Consider the following 21,757-nt stretch of genomic DNA (forward strand, 5'->3'; position numbering starts at 1 on the left):
TGGTCTTGCCAGTGATCTATACAGAGGCAATAGTACCTTCTTGTTCCTGCTGATTGTACCTCTACTTATGCAACTGAGAATATGGATTGTTTCTCATTTGCTCATTGCTCTTCTACTGGCTGCCTTCAGGTCATCTCAGATGATTATTCCTAGAGCTCCTTGTCTGAGCTTCCAGTTCTCATCCTTCTAATTGATATATATAGTTAATAGATTCTTGCATCTCAAATACATTTTACATTTTTTCATATTAAAGCTCATTTTCCAAACCCCATGACCACGTTTCCTGGGTTTTTTTTCAAGGCCCCATTCATTTTTTTTTTTACACTTTTTTCTGGCATATCTACTGTTACAGATTTTAATACCATCTGCAAACACACATTTTCCCCTAAATTTAATCAGCAGTATGTTAATAAAGATATTGAAAAGAACTGGCTCCGGTATTAAGCCCTAGGGAACCTCACTGCTAAATTTGCTTTCACCAGAACGGACTCCATTCACCAGTATACACTGCATCCTGCTATTCAACCAGTTCCTCAATTTACAGCTTTTTCGCGTATTCCCATGCTGTCCGGCGTTCTTCCAGACTTTTATATGGAACAGTGTCAAAAGTTGTACTGAAGTTCAAGTAGGCAACATATATTGTGCCTTCATCCACCACATTTGATGGCTGATTAAAGAACTTGATTAAGTTTATCTGGCAGGATCATCCATTTGTAAATAAGACAATGCCAAGAGAATTTGAGATGAAGCTTGCCAGAGAGGCAAAAACTAAAAATGTTTTCAAGTACGTTTGAAACAAAAAGCATGTGAGGAAATCCTTTGGGCTGCTAGATGACTGAGGGGTATAAACGGTACTCTGTGACAACAAATAACAGAACAACTGAATGAATTCTTTGCTTTGCTCTTTTCTGAGGGAGATGTTGAAAACATACCCACACCTGCAGCATTCTTTAATAGTGATAATTCTGAGCAACTGAAATAAATCTCTGTTATAAATGAGGATTTAGTAGATTAAATTGACAAGCTAAGGAGTAACAAATCACCGATAGGCATACACCCCAGAGTTCTAAAAGAAGTCAAACATGAAACTGAAAATCTGTTGCTATTAAGCTGTAATCTATTATTTAAAACAAGCGCAATACCCGAAGACTTGGAAGGTGGTCGACTGGATGGTGAATGATGTGATGTCAGTCTTTTAAAAAGGGCTCCAGTCGTGATCTTGGGAACTATAAATCGGTGAGCCGGGCAAAATGGAAGAAGATATTCTTATAAATAAATGACTGCCCATATACATAAACATGGCTTACTGAGGAAGAGTCAACAAGATTTTAGCAAAGGAAGTCTTGCCTTACTAATATTTAGATTTTTTTGAAGGTGTAATTAAACATGAGGATAAAGGTAAATCAGTTGATATTTTGTATTTGGATTTTCAGAAGACAATTAACTAAATCCCCCATGAGAGACTTCTCAGGAAATTACAAAGTCATAGGATAGAAGGCAGAGTCCTGTTGTAGATAGGTAACTAGTTAAAAAGAAATAGAAGGTAGGATGAAATGGTAAGGTTTCCAAAATAGATATGTCTGTACTGGGACCTTTGCTTTTTAACAAATTCAGCAATGATCTGGAAAAGGGAGCAACAAGTGAGGTGATCAAACTTGCGAAAAAAACAAAATTAGAGGTGCTGCAGACTAGGCTTGAACTTGTGCTGTTGAGTTTGGTGCATTATTATCAAACTGCCTTTGTTAAAGGAAGAATCTCTACCTATAATACTAGGAAGCTTTTTAATATTCTGCACATGACAAGGGCTTTTCCAGCCTGATAGGTTCTTTGGATGCAGAGAAAGCCTTTGATCGCCTGCTTTGAGCTTTTCTGTTTGTGGCCCTGGCTGAGTTTTGCATACCAGATAGGTTTATAAAATGGATTAAAGCGTTGTATGAACAATCTAGTCAGATTGCTGATAAATGGATCACTATCCCCCTTCACCATTGCCAGGGGCACAAGGCAAGGTTCCTGTTTCTCACCTCTTATTTGATTTGGCGATTGAGTCCTTAGCTGAGGTGGTATGGCAATGCAAAGATATGTGGAGAATTTGACTGAGTGGTAGAAAACACAAAATCTCACTTTATGCGGATGATGTTTTAATCTACCTGATTGAGCCTGCACAGTTGGGACCGGTCCCAATGCATCTCTTGGAAATGTATGGATCCCTTTCAGGATATAAAAATAATTTTCAGAAATCAGAACTGTTAGCAATGTTCTGTTCCGAGTGGTCAGTAATGGGTTTGAATACCTTGGCTTTTACATACCCAAACAGATTGAGGATCTTTATCACACTAATTATAGTGCTGCTATCACCAAAATTAGACAAGACTTAATGGGGGGATATCAGTTTCGTGAAGTGGTAGAATCGACCTACTTAGGATGAACGGCCTCCCCCGTCTTCTCTACCTCTAGCATTTGCCATGTTAATGACTCCATGTGAGTTTTTTCAGAGCTACATGCTCTAATGGTCAAGTTTTTCTGGCAGAACAAAAAAGGCAAGAATTAAGTCGAGCCAGCTGTGGTTGCCCAAAGTACTGGGCTGTATGGTGCTTCCCAATTTACCGGTACATGTCTATTACTGGCCAGCCTGGTTGGTAGTCCTTAAGACGTGACTTACAAATATGGATAAAACTTGGCTTCCCCTTGAAAAAGAACAAGCTCAAAATGTAGAACTATCTACTTTAGCTTTCTTACCTCCGTCTTCACCTTTAAGTTGCCTGGTGTGCAGAAATAGCCCAGTGTTGGCTCGCACGATTGGTATTTGGCGACATGTTCGTAATTATTTGGGATTGACTGATGAACTCATCTTTCTGATATTCCCCATCTATAAAAATAAATTCCCTGCATTTTAGAATGCACTTTTAATTTAGAGTTTAAATAATGAAGGCCAAAGGGGCTCATATTTGTAGACCAACTGTGGGATGAGGAGAACATTGTCATTCTCTGATATCTGCATACTTTATGATCTGGGTGAGCAACTTTAGGCAGGATATGAACATTTACAGCATGCTCTGGGTGAATATTTTGAGCAGGGTCCTCTCAGACAGTTGAACAGCCTCAAAGACTTTTTAAGTGAGACTGATGCGCAAACTAAATGCACAGCCTCAATGTATTGGGGAATACTCAAAATCAAATATAGTTCTCTCACTTCCCTCACCTTAATTTAATAAATGGAACCTGGATTTAAATTCCAGCTATGATGCTAAGGACTGGAAACATATTTGGAAACAGCTCAACATGTCTCCGTGTGTAATAGATGAGTGGAATTGCTACATAGAACTTATTACACTCCATTATTTTTCACCAAAATCTCTGCTGATGCAGATCCTACATGCTGGAGAGGATGTGGAGTCCAAGGTTTCTATATTCATATGTGGTAGTATTATTTTTTTAGTTATATTCCGCTTCTCAGTACTTCAAAGTGGATTATATTTGGGTATTATAGGCATTTCCCTGTTCTCAGAGGGGTTACATTCTATGAGCCTGATTCATCAAGGTAGTGTCCCATAGACACAGAATGATAGAAAAGCCTTATTGAATCAGGCAGTAAGTTTGTACCGGAGGCAATGGAGGGTAAAGTGACTTGGCCAAGGTCACAAGGAGCGGCAGTGGGATTTGAACCCTGGTTTCCCTGGGTCGTAGCCTGCTGCTCTAATCACTAGGATGCCCCAAAGGAGAGCAGTTTAAATATGACTGTTATCCCGAGGTTCACAATTTTTGGGAAGAAATTACACGGGAAATTTGTGAACATTTTATGTATTTCTATTTATATTTCATCTAGGCTTGGGTTGTTGGGGAGATGGGAGGAATTGCTCATCCCTAAACCTAAGAGATCTTTGGTTTCCCAATTGCTGCTAGCAGCTATATTTACTATAGCTAAATAGCTCATATTGAATTGCTATGATGTATCTCCGAAGAAGAGTCGTTTAAATATGACTGGATTTGGGATGCTTTAGGAAATACTACAAACTTGATTAAATGATTATTATTGAATAGATGAGAGATGCCCTCTCATTAATGTATCCATTTATCAAGGATGCCTTCTGTTAATACATTTTTATATTACACTATGCACCCTATATGCTGTGGTGTGGAGCTGTGCTTATTTTTCTGAACGTTATATCTTTTTTGCATATGTACTGAATTCTAAAACAAATCTCAATAAAGAAAAAGTTTAAAAAAAAACAACTTGCAGATACACAAAATTATTCAAAGTTGTTAAACCAGCAACAGATGTAAGGAATTACAGAAGGACCCTGTGAGACTAGGAGACTGAGTATGTGGATGGCAGATGAAATTTAATGTGGCAAAGTGCAAAGTGATACACATTGGGGAAAAATTATCCCTAACAGGTACACAATACTGGGCTCTATATTGGGAGTCACCATACAAGAAAATGGAGTCTTTGCGGACTGTACATTGAAATCCTCAACTCGGTGCACAGTGATGGTGAAAAAGAGAAATAGGATATAAAGAATGATCCAAAAAGGAATGGAAAATATTATATTGCCTTTGTATTGGTCCACGGTGTGACCGCACCTGAACTATTGTGTGCAGGTCTGGTTGCCCCATCTCGAACAAAAAGACACTGCAGAACTAGAAAAGGTGCAAGGGTGGGCCACAAAAATGATAAAGGGTATGAAATGGCTCCCCTATGATGAGAGGCTACGCAGGCTAGGAAAACAGACAGCTGACGGGAAATGACAGAAGTTTCTAAAATCATGGGTGGGGTAACATGGGTAAATATAGGATGCTTATTTACCCTTTCAAATAATAATAAAAAAAGGGGACATACCTTAAAACTAACAACCAGCAGATTCAAAACAAATCATTGAAAGTTCTTTTTCACCATCCAGCTGTGGAATCTGTTGCCAGCGGAGGTGGTAAATGCAATGTCCATAAAACATTATAAGCCAGGTAGACCGAAGGAAGCAGGAATTAGATCTACTTTATGGCATCTGCCAGGTGCTTTTAACCAGAACTGACCACTATCGGAGACAGGCTGTGAAGACTGCAGCAAGCTAGAAAGATCTCACTAACCTTATTGGGGGCGGGGCTTGAAATGAAGGCATCCTCCAGATCTGTCCAGGTAGCAGAAATGTGTTTTGTGTAGGCTGAAGGGTCTCTCGATGACTGCCCTGGTCTGTCTGTGGGCCCTGTTGTAGTGGCCATCTGCAGCGGTCTGTGGGTGAGCCAGAGAGATCATGAGCCTGGTTTTGAGTGGATATCCTCCATTACCTGTAGTGGAGAAGGCTGAGAAGTTAGATATACTTTTGGCTTGGGCAGCAGGGTAGTTCACAAGGCAGAGTTAGCAGTCCTCCTGGGCCAAAGTTGGGAAGACATTAAGGTTAGTTTGTGTGTGGTGGTAGTAGTGAAAAGTGCATTCCTACCTGGAAGCCAGCCAGCCCTTGGTGATGTGGCCTTTCTGGAGGCAGTCATGGCTTCCTGACTGTGAGAGGATGTAGGCATCTTGAGAGGATCTCGGAAACTTGAGCATGATGTACAGGTGATGCCCATGGGATTGCAAATCACCTGCATATTGAGGGAATGGAAGTCCTGGCAGTTGCGGTAGATGGCATCATTTTTACTTGGTGCCCGTATAGGGACATTAGCGCAATAGATAAGCCCCCAAGACAGAGGAGAAACATACTGTTTGATAGAAATCCATCTTGATTTGTTGATGTCTGCTCTGAGGGAGCATATATAGTAGTGTGTTTTCCGGAGCAACGTTGCCAGGAACTGATCGATACACATATAGAGGTGGCAAACTGGCTAATTCCAGCCATGACACCTAGAGGTGTTTGGAAGGTGCCAGTAGCCAAAAATGCTAGAGCAGTGATGACCTTGATGTGTACTAGCAAGATGTGACCCCTCCGGTTGGTAGGTTGCTGGCAAAGATAGAGTATGGTTTCCTTGTTGAACCTGCAGAGGATTTGCTTCTCTGAGAGAACTGTGCCCTAGTCCTCCTGTATACTGTGTGTAAGTGGTACCTCCACCTTCTCCTTTGTTCTCTCTCTCTCTCTCCTCGGCCTTTGCGACATGAGTATCCATAAGACCTTTAGTCATTATTGAAAAGGTTTTATCTCCACCACTGACTCCCACACCTATTAGAATAACATGAACTCCCACCCCCGTGTGCATACTCTGTATGTCCCAGTTATCACCCAGTCTTTTTATTATCCTCAATATAAACTTGTACATCCCAGTTCCAACCCAGTATGGCCCAGACTATCTCAGGTACACTCACTTCCAGTCCCTCCTCCCTCATATCCTTGTGTGTCTCAGAGACCCCCTCCCCATAGATGACTCAGATGTGTCCCCGTTAGGTCCCAATCGGACCCTTCTACACTCCCTCTAACCCCCTAGTCTGCTTCTGTGTTCACCCACACAGAGAAGCCAACCCACCAAATGCCAAGTTAATAATCAAAATGTACTTGTGTGACCAGTATTACGGTAAATGAACATGTGAAAGTTGGATGACGTTTGAGAGTATGTCACTTTTAAAATGTGTGCACCTTGACATTCCCCTAACACATCTCTTTTATACACGTGTACTTTGGCTTATGTACATGCATAAATACATGTATGTGTGGTCCCTTTGTGAAATACGCATTACACATGATGGGGCCACATGCATAGGTATATGGCTTTTTTTTTTTTTTTTTACACAAGTAAGCCTTTGAAAATGTTTCTTTAAGCATGTAAATGAACTTTTGAAAATAGTTATGAAATTATCTTTTACACTGTAAATCCTTTTGAAAATTACCCCCCTATGTTTTACATATTAAATAATTGTAACATGCATGTCAAAACTCTGTTTATATGCAAAGGCAGGAATTTTATAAAGTTGGCTGAGGTATACCTGTATCTCACTTATGAAAATACTTTTTTACATGTATATCCAATGTTGTTTCATTGTAATGTTTGAGTATATTCTTATGTAGATATATTTTTATTGTTTATTTTATGTGTATTGTTCCCCACTTTGAACTTTGGATATGCATGGGCTACAAGTTTCTAAAATAAACAAACAAGCACCAGTCCGCCCAGACCTTCATCAGTTCACGCAAACCTCCCATCCAAAAACTGCAGCCAAAATGGAAGTCAAATCTTAATTTTCATGATTTGATTAGCAGGTGTAAAAACATGTGTGCATGTTTGATGATGTGCAGTTTATTTATATATAGTCCATTTAAAAGTGAGCATACTTCCGAGCACCTCGACATACCCCATTTGTGTATAGTTTTCTGAGTAGCAGCAACAGAGTATGTATACTCCTGCAATTCTGGAAATTCACTTACCATGCACAGAGGCTAATTAAATTGGCATATACACATGTAACACGCACAAGCCCCACATAAATCTTTGAAAATTCATCCCTTAAAAGCTTAGAGAAATCTAGCTTCTGTTCATTCATAGCTTTTATTACCAGTCAGCAGCACTACCAGTAAAAATTACAATCAGTCTATATAATTAGAAAATATAGAATAATAAAAATATAGAAAAGGCAAAATTTACGCAAGCTTAACTCTCCATATAGTAGCCTAACTGTCATCAGCTCACTCTTCCAACATCTAATTCTGCCGGAGGCACTCTCTGAGCAGAGTCCATGTATTAAGTGGGGTAAAACCAGTATTGGATCAGTATTTCCATTAAAAAAAAAAAATAAAAAAAAATGGCGCCAGTTAGCAATCTTATTCTCCTCTGTGTTTTATCTACAATCTTTGGTCTCTGCAACCACTCCCCACCTCTCCATATATAATCCACCTTATTTTCATATGCTGAAAAATGAAGAGGTGTATTTAACATTATTTCCAAGAGTAAATCTCCACAGGACAGAAATAAATATCCCTTGAGATTGCATAAATATCTTTTTCAGCAGGAAAAAAAGATGCCGCCAGATTTCCTGTTTTTGAGTACTTCTCCACACATGCATAGATTCTAAATTCCTAGGACACAGATTTATACCACCTCTTCATTTTGGTTGTTATGCCCTTGACCTGCTGTGGCCTCACCCTTGGTAGGCCTAAAAAGAGATCCATGAACACTTTGGCCACAGAATCTACCTTTTTATGAGGCTATTGCAAATCGCCCAGCCAGTCAGAGGTGTCAGAGAAGTGACCGTCTGCATGCAGGGCTGTAATAGGGTAAATAGTGCCCCAGGAAGGTGTGTGTGTGGAGGGGGTGGTTTCCCCACCTCTGATGACATGAATGGCCAGTTCTCTGTGTAGGAGAGGCTGCATCACTGGAGGAGGAACAGTCAGCCACAGAATTAAGATGTAGTGCCTAGGAACTTCCTTCCACTGCTGGTGCGACAGTGATGGGATGGTGCACTGGCTCCCCTGGTCTGGTGCATGGAGCAGGCGTCTGTCTTGCCCACCTGCGTTCGATTGTCCTGTCTGTATACCCTGCAACACACTCTCCCTTGGACACAAGCATGTGCCTTCTTGTATAAGTCTCATTTAGTGAGATTTTTGTTTTAATTTTTATGACTGGGGGCTCAGCCAAAGAGAAAAGGGAAGCTAGGCGATTAGCTTCAGCATACCAAAAACAAGATAAGGATTAGAGTAGGGCCACTTTCAGTTAATGGCATTGGTAGCAATCTAAAAAGAATGCTTAGGAAGCAATGAGCTGCTTTGGCAGAATCATGATCGTGCCTGAAACAAAATAGCTGAACCTTTGGTACATGTTCAAACCACTTCAGATGGCCCAGAACGCGACGGCCAGAATCCTTACAAACACCAACAAAAGGGAGCACATCACCCCCATCCTCCAGAACCTTCACTGGCTGCCTATTAAATTCAGGATTCATTTCAAAGCCCTCATGATGATACACAAGGCCCTACACAACATCTCCCCCCTCAACCTAACTTTTCAACTGCAGCAGCACATTACTAAGAGACCTGTAAGAAGTGCGTACAAGAACATGCTACACACCCAGCCGGCAAAAACCTCACTGAGGAAACGCGCCCTCTCCACTGCTGGTCCCCCACTTTGGAACTCGCTCCCTCCGGACCTCCGCCAAGAACCCTACTTCATGACATTCAAAAAGAAGCTAAAGACTTGGCTTTTCGCCCAAGCGTTCCCAGAGAGCTAAGGCCCGATGAAGTCGATGACATTATAGACCCCGGCCCATCCATCCCACTGTACATATGTTTTTGAGTTGTACTTTATTTCTGCTAATAGTCTCTTTGAATGTAGTCTGTTTTATCTCTCTGCAAGTTCTTTTTTTCAACTTGTTCCAATGTATGACGCCCCAGAGGCGACTGTTTCAGTTCCTTGTAAACCAGTGCGATATGTATATTATACAGGAACATCGGTATATAAAAAACTAAAAATAAATAAATGTTTAACTTGGGCATGAATACCACAGAATATGAATCTAATTGCAGAGAATAGGGCACAACCAGATTCTAGAGAAACTCCGCTTACCTGTTCATGCTACAAAACACGCCATTTCATACTAGATTATTGTTTGTATGTATCTTGTTATCCGCTTAGCATTTTATTAATATAGGCAGATTACAAATGTTTCAAATAAGTATATGTTGTGATGCTGGGGTCGGGAGCCTGGAGTTTGTGTGGCAGTGCAAAGAGTTTGTCTTTTCTGCTGTAATTGACTTAAATTTATTACGATTGCAGCTGGAGGTAGGTTTTGTAGGCTGTAGCGCACATTGATCTCTCTTTATACAATGAGAGATGGCGCAATGGGAAAACACAGGGGTGAGAGTGACTCGTGACGGAGAAGGGCTGCACAGTATAACAGTCTGGTTTTGCGTATATATTGTTATTTTTCAAACAGCTACTATTTCTAGAAAAAATAAATGTTTCCTTGCTCTCTTTGGCTTTTGTTCTGCAGAATATAGTTCTGTCTGGGGGATCTACAATGTTCAGGGATTTTGGGCGTCGGTTGCAGAGGGATTTGAAGAGAGTTGTGGATGCCAGGTTGAAATTTAATGAAGAACTTAGTAGCGGACGAATAAAGGTATTTCAGAGCATGCATGAAATAAAGTGAGAGGAGCATTGATACCACCTGTGACAGTATAAATCACCAAACTCCACTTTCTTAAAAACACTAACCCTGTGTACCCATCCTTAATTTGTATTACCATGTTTGTGTTGTATCTGTTAAACTCAATAAAGATATTTAAACATAAAAGTACTAAATATTTGAAGAGTATGGAGAGGAAATTTCCAGGGCCTAGAATAACAAGTTACTTTTTTTTTTTTTTTTTTTTTAAACTAACTCTCCAACAAGCAATATGAAAGCCAACATTTAAAACCCCAGGAAATGGATAGCTGGATAAGTTATCCTCGATATTCAACAGGATAAATGCCTTGCAGAATATCCCTGAATAAAGTTATCTGACTAACTTTAGCCTGATAGGTTTAAAGTTAACAGGCCATCTCTTGAATATCATACGAGATCAATGAGAGAGAATAGATGTAGAGGCGTGTGTATGTATTATTCTCTGTGTGTGTCTTTCCACTCTTTTCCTATTTCTGGCATAGCAGTAGAGAAACTGCTTTCTTCTGACACTGAATCTTTTTTTTTATTTTTTTTTTAAAGATATTCCGGCTAAGATGTCATCATTATATTACAAAAAAGATCAGGAAGAAAGCAAATGGAATCAAAATATAGCCCTCTATTAAGAAAAAAAATATACATATTAATATGGTTAAGTGTAAAAGTTCACTCCTGTATTCAAATGCTTTTAGGCCTGTAAATGACACATTTCTATTTTCGAAGGAGAATGTATTTACTGTATTGAGTAGCGTAATTCATCATGAAGTCATATTTATTGATGGGATAAAGGGTTTTAAATAAGCATTTTCTGACTGACAACGATAATGGTATCTTTTGATTTAAACTTCACAGTTGACTTTTTGAATTAATAAATAGGTGCTGTGGAAGGTTGAACTGAGAATAGCAATAGTACTTTTGGAAGCAGAAGAAAAACTTTCCAATCTAATTAGAAAAGCACCCTATGAATAGTTTCATACACATGGTTAGGGAGGAAAGGTCATCAGGCAAGTTGCGGGTGATACCTTTTTATGGATTAGATTAGTCCAAAAAAGGTATGTCCTGAAAATGTTTTGCATAACTGTATTTTCTGTGTATTTATTAATGATGTTGGGGGAAGGGGGATGAGGGGGTGCAATTTTCAAAGAAATTTCCACAGGTACAGAGGTTCTTACGTGTGGGGAAAAACATCCCCTTTCATAATTTCCCTGAGCCATCCACATGGAAAAATATGCACAGCGTTGACAGGGAAAAGAGGCAGCTCTAGATGTGGGGCTGCAATGTGGCCCCAGAAAGCAAGTGCAAGGATTTCATTTTGAAATCTCCTGTAATTGCTTTTCATGGATATAACCCACATAATTTGCACCCTCGGGTCAAAATGTTTGTGGATTAAAAAACAAATTGGCTATAGTGCAGTCTGCAGGATTTAAAAAAATCATTGTGTTGCGAGTGCAGACAGACGCTCGAGAGCATGAGCCCCTGTGCTGCGGCAAGACTTGCACAACCCCGGGGCTGGTTGTTGTCCATGCCGCTGGCTGGTGAATGCATCCGGGCATGGACTAACTGGAAGAGGAATACTCTTGTCTTGGAGCATGGCTTGAACTTCGAACACTGGAAGGTCTCACTGAACATGCATGCACAGGAAATGAGACCCAGCAACACAATGCCACTCAAAAGCCCATTTGGACTTGCTTGGGAAAGGCTTGTGCTTCGGGACGGATGGTGGCTGAGGACTCAAGACAGAACGTGACAAAGGCTTGAACATGACTGACGGCTTGGAGCAAGAGAAAGGCACTGGAGACTTGGAACTAGATGAAGGTATAGAAGACTTGAAACTAGATGAAACTCTAGGAGCATCCTGCACTGCTGCACGCCTTATGCAGCCTGAGGGCTGTTTGCAGACCACAACCATAGCAGTGCAGGTACTGGACTCAGGAACAAGCTGGAAGCTGGAACAAGAACTCCAAAGACCAGGACCAGACTCAGGATCTCAGAACAAGGCTTTAAAACCAAGGGACTTCCGGAGACTTGGACCAGCAAATGAAGTCTCTGAAAACTCTGGACAGAATGAAGACTTGGAACCTGGAGCAAGATGTGGAAAACAGGAACAAAGACTTGGACTCAGGAACAAGACAATGAAGCCAGGAACTAGGAACTGACAAGAGACCAGGAACATGGAACAGGCAACATGGAAGACCTTGGAAGTGCTAGCAGACCTTCACAAAGGCCCCGAGGAACTGACCAAAGAGCCCTTTTATAGGGCTGGATGGAAATGACATCATCAGGATGCGTCATGGCTTTTCCCACCATGGACCCTTTAAATCTTCAACAGAGGCGCGCTTGAACACCTATGAGATATGAAGGAGAGCTGGAATCGGCGGCGTTCAGGCTGCGAAGATCAGGCAACAGCTTGGCCGCAGGAAGCATGGGGGTAGAGGCGTCTGGCTGCGCTGAAGCAGGCTAGCAGAGACGCGACTTAGCGCCCCATGGGAGTGGCAGCATGGCATAGCGGCGACGGCCGCATCCAGAGAGGTGAGTGAGCTGCTTGCAGGCCTGTCCCACGAGCAGAATCACGACACAGTATGCATGACTGCCTCTTTGAAAATTACCCTCTTGGTGACCACTTTATAACTCAAGATGGAAACTTTTGCATAGAGCCAACTAAAAGGGCAAATGAGCAAACATCCCAAGAAGGAAACAAAATTGAACAGTGACATTGGCTTTGGAACTACATAGTCCAAAAAGACAGTATTGCCTACAAGTTTATTTATTTATTTATTTTATTTTTATTTTTTCTATACCGATATTCTTGTAGAGATACAAATCATACCGGTTTACATATAACTTCAATTTCGCCATAAAGCGATAGTGAAACAAGTTTCAACAATTTTAACAGTAAAAAGATGAAACATTCTGGTCTGAACTTTGCCTTATATGATCATTGGAAATTATTTATACATAACAAACAAGCACATCAAAGAATCAGAGGAATTGAGATATTCATCTTAGAGGGATGAGAGTAAGGTTAAATAAATGAAGAAAATGATGAGGAAAGTGTAGGGGGTAGAGGCAAAGAAAGGGATGGGTGAGAGGGATAGTCTGAAGAAAAGCAAGTAGAGAGAATATTGAAAGGAAGATAAGTTAATTGTCCTGAAAGGCTTGGCTAAATAGCCATGTTTTTAGTCTCTTTTTGAAGACAGTCGGGCAGGATTCTCGCCTTAGCTCATGTGGCAGAGCGTTCCAGTGGTGTGGGCCAGCTGTCGAGATGGCACGTTTTCTGATAGAAGTTTTGGCTTGGGGAGCGAATAGTGTGTCTTTGTATGCACTCCTAATAGGTCTAGAGGAGGTATAAGGTATTAGAGGGGTGGAGGTGTTGAGGAAGGTGAGGGTATGGATGACTTTATGGATAGTTGTTTGCTAATTTGTATTTCTACATGCTCAAGTGGACCAGCCCTGCTATCATATGAGTTAACTCAAATTTGTGGTTAAAAATGTCACAGCTATGGGATTTGTGATGGGACAGAAATAAGTAGAGATCTTATTTGAAAGGTGTTATACATGTACTAGTGTGCGCTATGAAGCTCAAAGCAGCACTTCTGCACATAAATTAAAATTATCTACCCTAGAACATGGTCCAAATTTTTATTCTAATATAAATGTCCAAAACAAAACTCCCACCATGGGTATCACAGATTTCACCTTATAATATAGTCCAAAGACAAAATACTAAAAAAGGTTTCTTCAAACTTCTTCTTGAATGTTAGTTTTAAAGCTAGTACTAAAATCCAAAATGAACACACTGACCTGGTAACATCAAAGTGAGTGAAATACTGAAGAGCTAGAAAAATGACACTCTTTAACTCCCAGCACTAGCATTTTGGCAACTTCACTTGTTGACTTCTTTGGGGATTGTATTTCAAGGTGAAGTCCTAACCATGTCAATGATAATTTGATCTGAAACATAGATTACAGCATTTTGACAAGGCCAAACAGCTTTCCTTCTTAGCAGTCTCTAAAGACACATAACACATAGCATTAAAAGGCTAGAAATGAAGGAATAATGAGTTAGATTGGACTGATTTTTGTGATCATTTTTGTAAATGAGGTTTTGATGTTTATGTTTTTGAATTTGGCACTGTTTGGGCAACCCTGAAGTGATTGGATGATTTGTTAAATTGGCCATTTCCTTATTTCTGGTTACCCAATGAAATTCTTCATTTTTAAGTATAGCCAATGAGCCCTGTGTGGCGTGTTTGTCTAAGAAGGAAAGCTGTTTGGCCTCATCAGTGTTGTAATCTAAGCTTCAAACTGAATTATCTTTGGGATGGTTATGAATCCATCTAGAAATGCATCACTCAAAGTAGGCAACAATTGAAGTTACTGAAATGCTGGAGTTGGTAGATCCACTGTGTCATTTTTCAAGCTCTTCAGCATTTTATTCCCTTTGATGTTACCAGGTTAGTCTATTCTTTTTGGATTTCAATACCAGTTTTAAAACTAACCTTCCAAGAGGTTTGAAGAAATTATTTTTATATAAGAACTAGCCATACTGGATGAGACTGAGGGTTGTCCAAGCCCAGTATCCTGTTTTGAACAGGGGCCAATCCAGGTCACAAGGACCTGGCAAGATCCTTTCTTAGATCGAACAAGAGAGATGGTGGTTTGTTGTTGTTAGCAAAAAAGAAATTAAATTTGGAACATTATTCCACTGATATTGTCTCACCATTCGAAACAGGATTTTTTTTTTTAAGTAATTCTCTGCAGATTTGCCTTCTTTACGCACCCCCTGGACTGCTGGAGCATAATACTTCCCCATTAACTGAATTTATCTTGGATAACATTAGTATGGATTTACCAGCTATAGTTCTAGGCGATTTTAATTTACACATTGATGTAAAACCACTCTCCTCTACTTGTGAGACTCTTTTATCGACTATGTGTCACATTATCTTTCATCAGATTGTGGAGCAACGACTCACATAGCTGGTCACACCCTGGACCTCATTTTTGTTAATTCTCACTTTAAAGATATAGCCTCTCCTACATGTTCTCACATACCATGGTCAGACCAAAGTCTGATTCACACTTCTTTGTCTCTTATTTTGTCATGTAAAAATATACCAGCTGGAAACACTGAATCTGATTTCCGTAAACCTTTTAAATCTGAAGACTTAATAGAGGCCCTACCAGTTGCTCTGACAAAGCTAGATACTAATGATTTAGATACAGCAATAATTACTTGGAACTCTATTACGTCTGATCTTGCAGATAAGCTATGTCCTATAACTAGAAAAGTAATAAAATCCCACTCTAAGATTGGTGCTCCATGGTATACTAAAGAACTAAAGGAATTAGAAAGGGGACTTAGATGTAAAGAGAGAGCCCGGAGAGAAAAAGAAACCCTACCCCCCTATGTTCCTTGGGGCTTACTGGGCATTACTTTTAAATATTGCTAAGACTAACTGTGACTTTTTTGCTAGGAAGATCCATGATTACAAATTCAATCCTAAGGATTATTCTCTTATGTCCTTGACTTAACTAAATCCAATCAGTCTAATTTTATTTATGGTACCTCAGTGGAAAGATGTAATGAATTTGAAATTTTTTTCAGGGACAAAATCTCTAAATTAATAGATAATAATCCATCAGTGACCATGCAAACGTTTACCCTTCCTAAGATTCCTGACCGGAGTTGGTCTGTTTTTGATTGGGATCATCCTCCGAAATAAAAACTGTTATTAGAAAGATGAACCCCACGGCTTATCCAAGTGACGCCATTCCTATTAAATCCTTAAAGCGAGACTCCAATATAATTGCTAGGCTGATTGCTAATATGATAAATTTGTCTTTGGAACAAGGAAGATTCCTCGATAATTTGAAATGTGCTGTGGTGAGACCACTGTTAAAGAAAGTAAATGCTGATATGTCAAATCTTAACAATTTTAGGGACATGTCTAATAGAAACATAGAAATGAAGGCAGAAGAAGACCAAACGGCCCATCCAGTCTGCCCAGCAAGCTTTCACACTTTTTTTTTCTCTCACATACTTATCTGTTTCTCTTGGCTCTTAGTAACTTTTTTTAATTCTATTTCCCTTCCACCCCCACCATTAATGTAGAGAGCAGTGTTGGACCTGTATCTAAGTGAAATAGCTTAATTTAGTTAGGGGTATTAACCACTGCAATAAGCAAGCTACACCCATGCTTATCTGTTTATTCAGACTATGTAATTCAGTCCTTGTTGATTGTTGCCTGAATATAGATCCACCTTTCTTCATTCCCCCCTGCCGTTGAAGCAGAGAGCCAAGCTGGCTATGCATTGAAAGTGAAGATTCAGTCTTGCTCCCCTGCCGTTGAAGCAGAGGGCTATGCTGGATATGCGTGAAGTGTCAAACATCCTCCCCTGCCGTTGAAGCAGAGGGCTATGCTGGATATGCATGAATTGTCAAGAATTTCCTCCCCTGCCATTGAAGCAGAGAGCTAATCTCCCAATTTTAGCGAAATAAATCAAAAAAGTAATACACATGCAGCTCTCTGAATATTTAGACAACATTTTATACCCGGCACAATTTGGCTTCAGAAAATTTTGTAGTACCAAGGCTGTACTTTTAACATTAACTGACACAGAGGATTGGACAGTGGGCAACCTTATTTACTTATGTTGGACATTTCAGACGTGTTCAATACAAGTGATCATGGAACTCTGACTCAGAGATTATCTGAAATTGGATTATCTGGTAAAGTCTTAGAGCGGTTTGAATCTTATTTTACGAATAGATCATACAAAGTGAAGCTTGGAACATCTGAGTCTGAGCCAGTGCCACTTTCTCTGGAGTGCCGCAAGGCTCCTTGCTATCTGTGACACTCCTCTTCAACATTTATATGTTGCCATTATACAAACTGCTTGCTGGATTAGGTTTAACGTATTATATATATGCTGATGACGTCCACATTTTGCTCCCGATTAATGCATTAAAATTATGGGAGAGAGATCTCTCTTCCATAGAACAATTATTAGCGCATATGAATTTATTTCTAAATCAACAAAAGACGGAAATTCTGGTGATCTGCAACAGGTTTGATAATAAAATATTAGAAGTTGACAACACTGAACCAAGTTTCCCTATCATTAACGATGTAAGGGATTTAGATGTCATACTGGACAGTGAATTAAACTTGAAAAAGTTTATTAGCTACTTGATCAAAGATGTTTTTTTTAAGTTGAAGATTTTAAAGAAACTTAAACTGTATTTATATCCCAATGACTTTAGAACTGTCCTGCAGGCTCTGATTTTTTCAAAATTGGATTACTGCGATACCCTTCTGTTGGGCCTTCTTCTAGCCTCTATCAGACCTCTCCAATTACTTCAGAATGCAGCAGCAAGAGTTTTATCAGGGTCCAATAATATGACATTATTACCAGTTTTACAAGATTTACATTGGCTGCCTATCTTATATTGAATCCAATTTAAAGTTTTATCTCTGATTCATAAATCATTATTCAATGACAATGTTGAATGGTTCAACGCGGCACTCCATTTCCATATACCACAACAGAACCTGCGATCCAGCAATAAGTTTATTAACAATACCAACTCCCAGGCTGGCTCATTTAAACCTTGTCAGAGAAGAACCTTGTTATTGGCCGGACCCAAACTATGGAATGCTTTACCATCTGAATTAAGTCTTGACAGTAATTTTCAGACATTTAAGAAGAACCTAAAGACCTGGTTATTTCGGCAGGCTTTCAGTGTGCAGATATGAAACTGTAAGGTCCTTAAGGTTATTAGGTCTCCACATTGGTCATTTTACCTGTTTTATGTTATTAATTTGATGCACTTTTTAAATTGAAATATTTTTGTTATTTTAGACTTAGATCTTAATTGTACACGATACTGTCTAGGTTAGATTTTAATGAAATTGTTATTTATGTATTTTAACTGTTGTGAACCGGTATGATGTTTTAAGAATATCTGTATATAAAAACAAATATAAATAAATAAATACTATGCTACTATCACATAGTGATAAGTAATGGCTGTTTAAGTCTACTTGATTAATAGCAGTTTATTGTCTTCTCAAGTAGGAATTTGTCCAAACCCAGCTATGCTTCCTGCCTTGATCATGTTCTCCGGTAATGAATTCCACAACTTAATTGTGTGTTGAATGGAAAATAACTTTCTCTAATTTGTTTTGAATGTGCTACTTACAAACTTCAGAGAGTTCCCCTAGTCTCTGATTTTTGAAAGAGTAAATAACCGATTTACATTTACCCGTTCTATTCCACTTATGATTTTATAGACCAGTATCATATTCCCCTTAGCCACCTCTTCTCCAAGCTGAACTGACCCAACCTCTTTAGCCTTTCCTTGTAGGGGAACCGTTCCATCTCCTTTATCATTTTAGTCACTCTTCTCTGTACCTTTTCCAGTTCAACTATATCTTTTTTGAGATGCGACAATTAAACTGTACACAGTAGTCTAAGACTGGAATGTTAAAATAATTGGGCGTGTGCCTACATAAGTGCATATGTAGACATGAGCTCACATACGCTGGAATTTTAAATTGTCCGCGCAAGTATGCACATACTATTTAAAATAAGCCTAGTGCATCTATGGGTGCTCCTAATTTTATGCAAGGAAACATTATTAGTGTATCTTTCCTTAGGACTTGGCTTTTACATACACAAGTGAGCACATTTTAAAACATGCGCATGTGTAGGAAAATAACCAGTTTGACCTTACGGGCGGATTTTAAATGCCCTGCTTGCGTAAATCCGCCCGGATTTACGCGAGCAGGGCCCTCACGCGCCGGCGCACCTATTTTGCATAGGCCGACGGCGCGCGCAAGTCCCAGGGTTTTTTTAAGGGGGTGTGTCGGGGCAGGGCCGAATGACGCATTTCAGGGGCGGGTCGGGACCGGGGGCGTGGTGCCGGCATGGGGGCGTGGTCAAGGCCTCCGGACCAGCCCCCGGGTCGGATGACGGCGCGCGTAGATTTACGTCTGCTTCTAGCAGGCATAAATCGAGGGACAAAGGTAAAGGGGGGGGGTTTAGATAGGGCGGGGGGGGATGGGTTAGGTAGGGGAGGGCGAAAGAAAGTTCCCTCCGAGGCTGCTCCGATTTCGGAGCGGCCTCGGAGGGAACGGAGGCAGGCTGTGCGGCTTGGCACGCGCAGGCTGCCCAAAATCGGCAGCCTTGCGCGCACCGATCCAGGATTTTATAAGATACGTGCGGCTATGTGCGTATCTTATAAAATCCAGCATACTTTTGTTTGCGCCTGCTGTGCAAACAAAAGTACGCGATCGCGCTCTTTTTTAAAATCTACCCCTAAGTTTGGACTATATTATAAATTGAATTTTATGATACCCGTGATGGGACTTTTGTTTTGGATATTTATATTAGAATAAAAGTTTGGACTAAGTTTTAGGGTGAATGATTATAATTTATGTGCAGAAGTGCTGCTTTGAACTTTATAGCACATGTGTATGGCATATTCTAAATAAGATTTTTATTAACATTTTTAGCACTCGCTACTTTTGGTGTACATTACGTGGTTTTGTGAGGCTAAGTTACACTTTTGCTTATTTACAGATCTAAGTAGCACATTGCATTGTTGGCCTAAGAAGGAAGGTCAGGGCATTAACTTTGTATATGTGAGAGTTGGGAGCAGAAATTTAAAACTACATATCATAGCCATTGCCTTTGTAAGAAGGGTCAGGAGATGGAGAATGAAAGTAGAAACTTCAGTCTTTTCTAAATCTTTTAGTATAAATCTAAGGAGAGGTAGGAAGAATGAGGCTCCATGGACACTCCAATCCATGATGCCTTTATGTAGCAATGTAAGGAGAGTTGAGGATGGTCATTGCTTACACTTAGGGATGCTCTCTGCACTAGTGAATTAGAATGGAATAAGCAGGCTGTAACACATCTCAACAACTCCATTTTTTTCAGCCAAAGCCCATTGATGTTCAAGTGATAACTCACCATATGCAGCGCTATGCAGTCTGGTTTGGAGGATCCATGCTTGCTTCAACGGTATAGTTTATAAAATTTTCCTCTCGCTATTATTTACTTCTTGTACCTTACAGCTTTCATTATGAAGCTTTCACTGTTTATTTGGGAGTTTTTTTTGATCTGATAGTTTCCTCCTGCTCCTTGATAGGTCTAACTCAATCGGAACCAGGGCTGGAATCTGGCACCATGAGCCTTCATTCACAAATACCTAGGGATATTTTCCCTATTTTATATCCCTTTTTGTTTCCTCCACAAATATCCACCTTATGGAACCCTGCAGTCATTACCACTACTACTACTGCTACTTATCATTTCAATAATGCTACTGAACTCATGCTGCACTATACAGATAATCTCTGTTCCATAGAGCTTATAGCGTATTCAAGATCCTGAGACCTGAATTCAGCCATCTAGTGTCACCCTTGAAAAATGACCATGACTCTCTCCCTCAGCCCAGGGGGGGCTGTGAACACTACGTCTGCAGCATCCCCAGCCCAACCAACCCCGGGAGTGGAAGACCCAACTCAGGGATTGAACCAGGGACCTTCTGCATGGCAGTACTCAGTGCTTGTCACCTGAACTACCAGGCCAGCCCAGATTATGATGTTTAAAATGATTTCATATTGATGATTTAAAATCTGCCTGCCCAGAATCCATTTCTGACACCTGCTTTCCGTATTTGTGAACGTAATTGTGGAAAAAAGGAATAGGCAATCTTATTGTCAATGAGGTGATTTGTATGTGTTCCTGTTTTTTTTTAAATCTTTTTTTGTTTTTCTTTTATTATGTTTGTATTTACCTTTTAGCCGGAGTTTTTCCAGGTTTGCCACACTAAGAAAGACTATGAGGAGTATGGGCCGAGCATTTGTCGCCACAATCCTGTGTTTGGAGTCATGTCATAATAGTTAATGCCCTGATGTGCACATGCTGACGTCTCCTGCCCGGAAGGAATATCAATGTGTGGAGCTGAGATAAGGACATTTATGCCTTGAAAACTTCTACCAGGTAGTGCACGATGCACTACACAGTGCTGCTGCCTGCAGCCCAGGATCATTTCAGTAGAAGCCATTTACATGCTGTCTTAAGCCTGCCTTCCTAAAACGTCACCATCTAGTTAACAAAGACATTGTAGCTCAAGGGAAGGTGCATAAATATGCCAAACTATGTCTAAAAGAAAGCAGAACAGTGCAATTGCTGTGTGTTACTACCCCTGAAAAGAAATTTAAAAAAAGAGGGGGAATGAATGTTGCAGCCATTGTGTAAATAAAACATTGTAAACTTGCAATTATATGTATTTATATCTGATCATTTTATATATTATAGGCAGGCATAACTGACCGGCCAATTCTAAGCACAAGCACAGTAGGTAATGATGTGATTGTCACAATTTCCAGTCAACAGAAACAAAGGCATTTTGTCTCTGCTGTATTTTCTAGGGGAAAAAAATCATCTATTTTGAGTGCTATGTTTAAAACATCTTATTTTAGGATTATAATGGTGTCAACATTCAGCCATGGAGAGTCCGGCTAACTTGTACTAGATATGCAGCATCGAGGGTGCACTGCTGAATATTCCCAGCTATCTAAAAGTTAGGTGGCTAACCCGAATATTGTCATTGCCTGGCTAAGGTAGCTGGATAACGTTGCTTCACCCCATCAGTAACTAATCTAGCTAGGT

At 40.0% G+C, this 21,757-nt stretch overlaps 1 protein-coding gene across 5 annotated transcripts in view; it reads left to right on the forward strand.

The window, feature by feature from the left end:
• ACTR3B (actin related protein 3B) overlaps nt 1-21,368 on the forward strand; it is a 92,832-nt gene extending 71,464 nt beyond the window's left edge. For all 5 annotated transcript variants that reach the window (XM_029588452.1, XM_029588454.1, XM_029588453.1 and 2 more), the window contains 3 exons: nt 9,902-10,027; nt 20,018-20,101; nt 20,887-21,368. In XM_029588452.1, the coding sequence (XP_029444312.1) occupies nt 9,902-10,027; nt 20,018-20,101; nt 20,887-20,982 (306 nt within the window). In that variant the 3' untranslated portion in view covers nt 20,983-21,368. The remainder of the gene's footprint in view (nt 1-9,901; nt 10,028-20,017; nt 20,102-20,886) is intronic.
• Nucleotides 21,369-21,757: the final 389 nt, after the last annotated feature.

This window comes from Rhinatrema bivittatum, chromosome 2 (assembly GCF_901001135.1).
Source record: "Rhinatrema bivittatum chromosome 2, aRhiBiv1.1, whole genome shotgun sequence".
NCBI lineage: Eukaryota > Metazoa > Chordata > Amphibia > Gymnophiona > Rhinatrematidae > Rhinatrema > Rhinatrema bivittatum.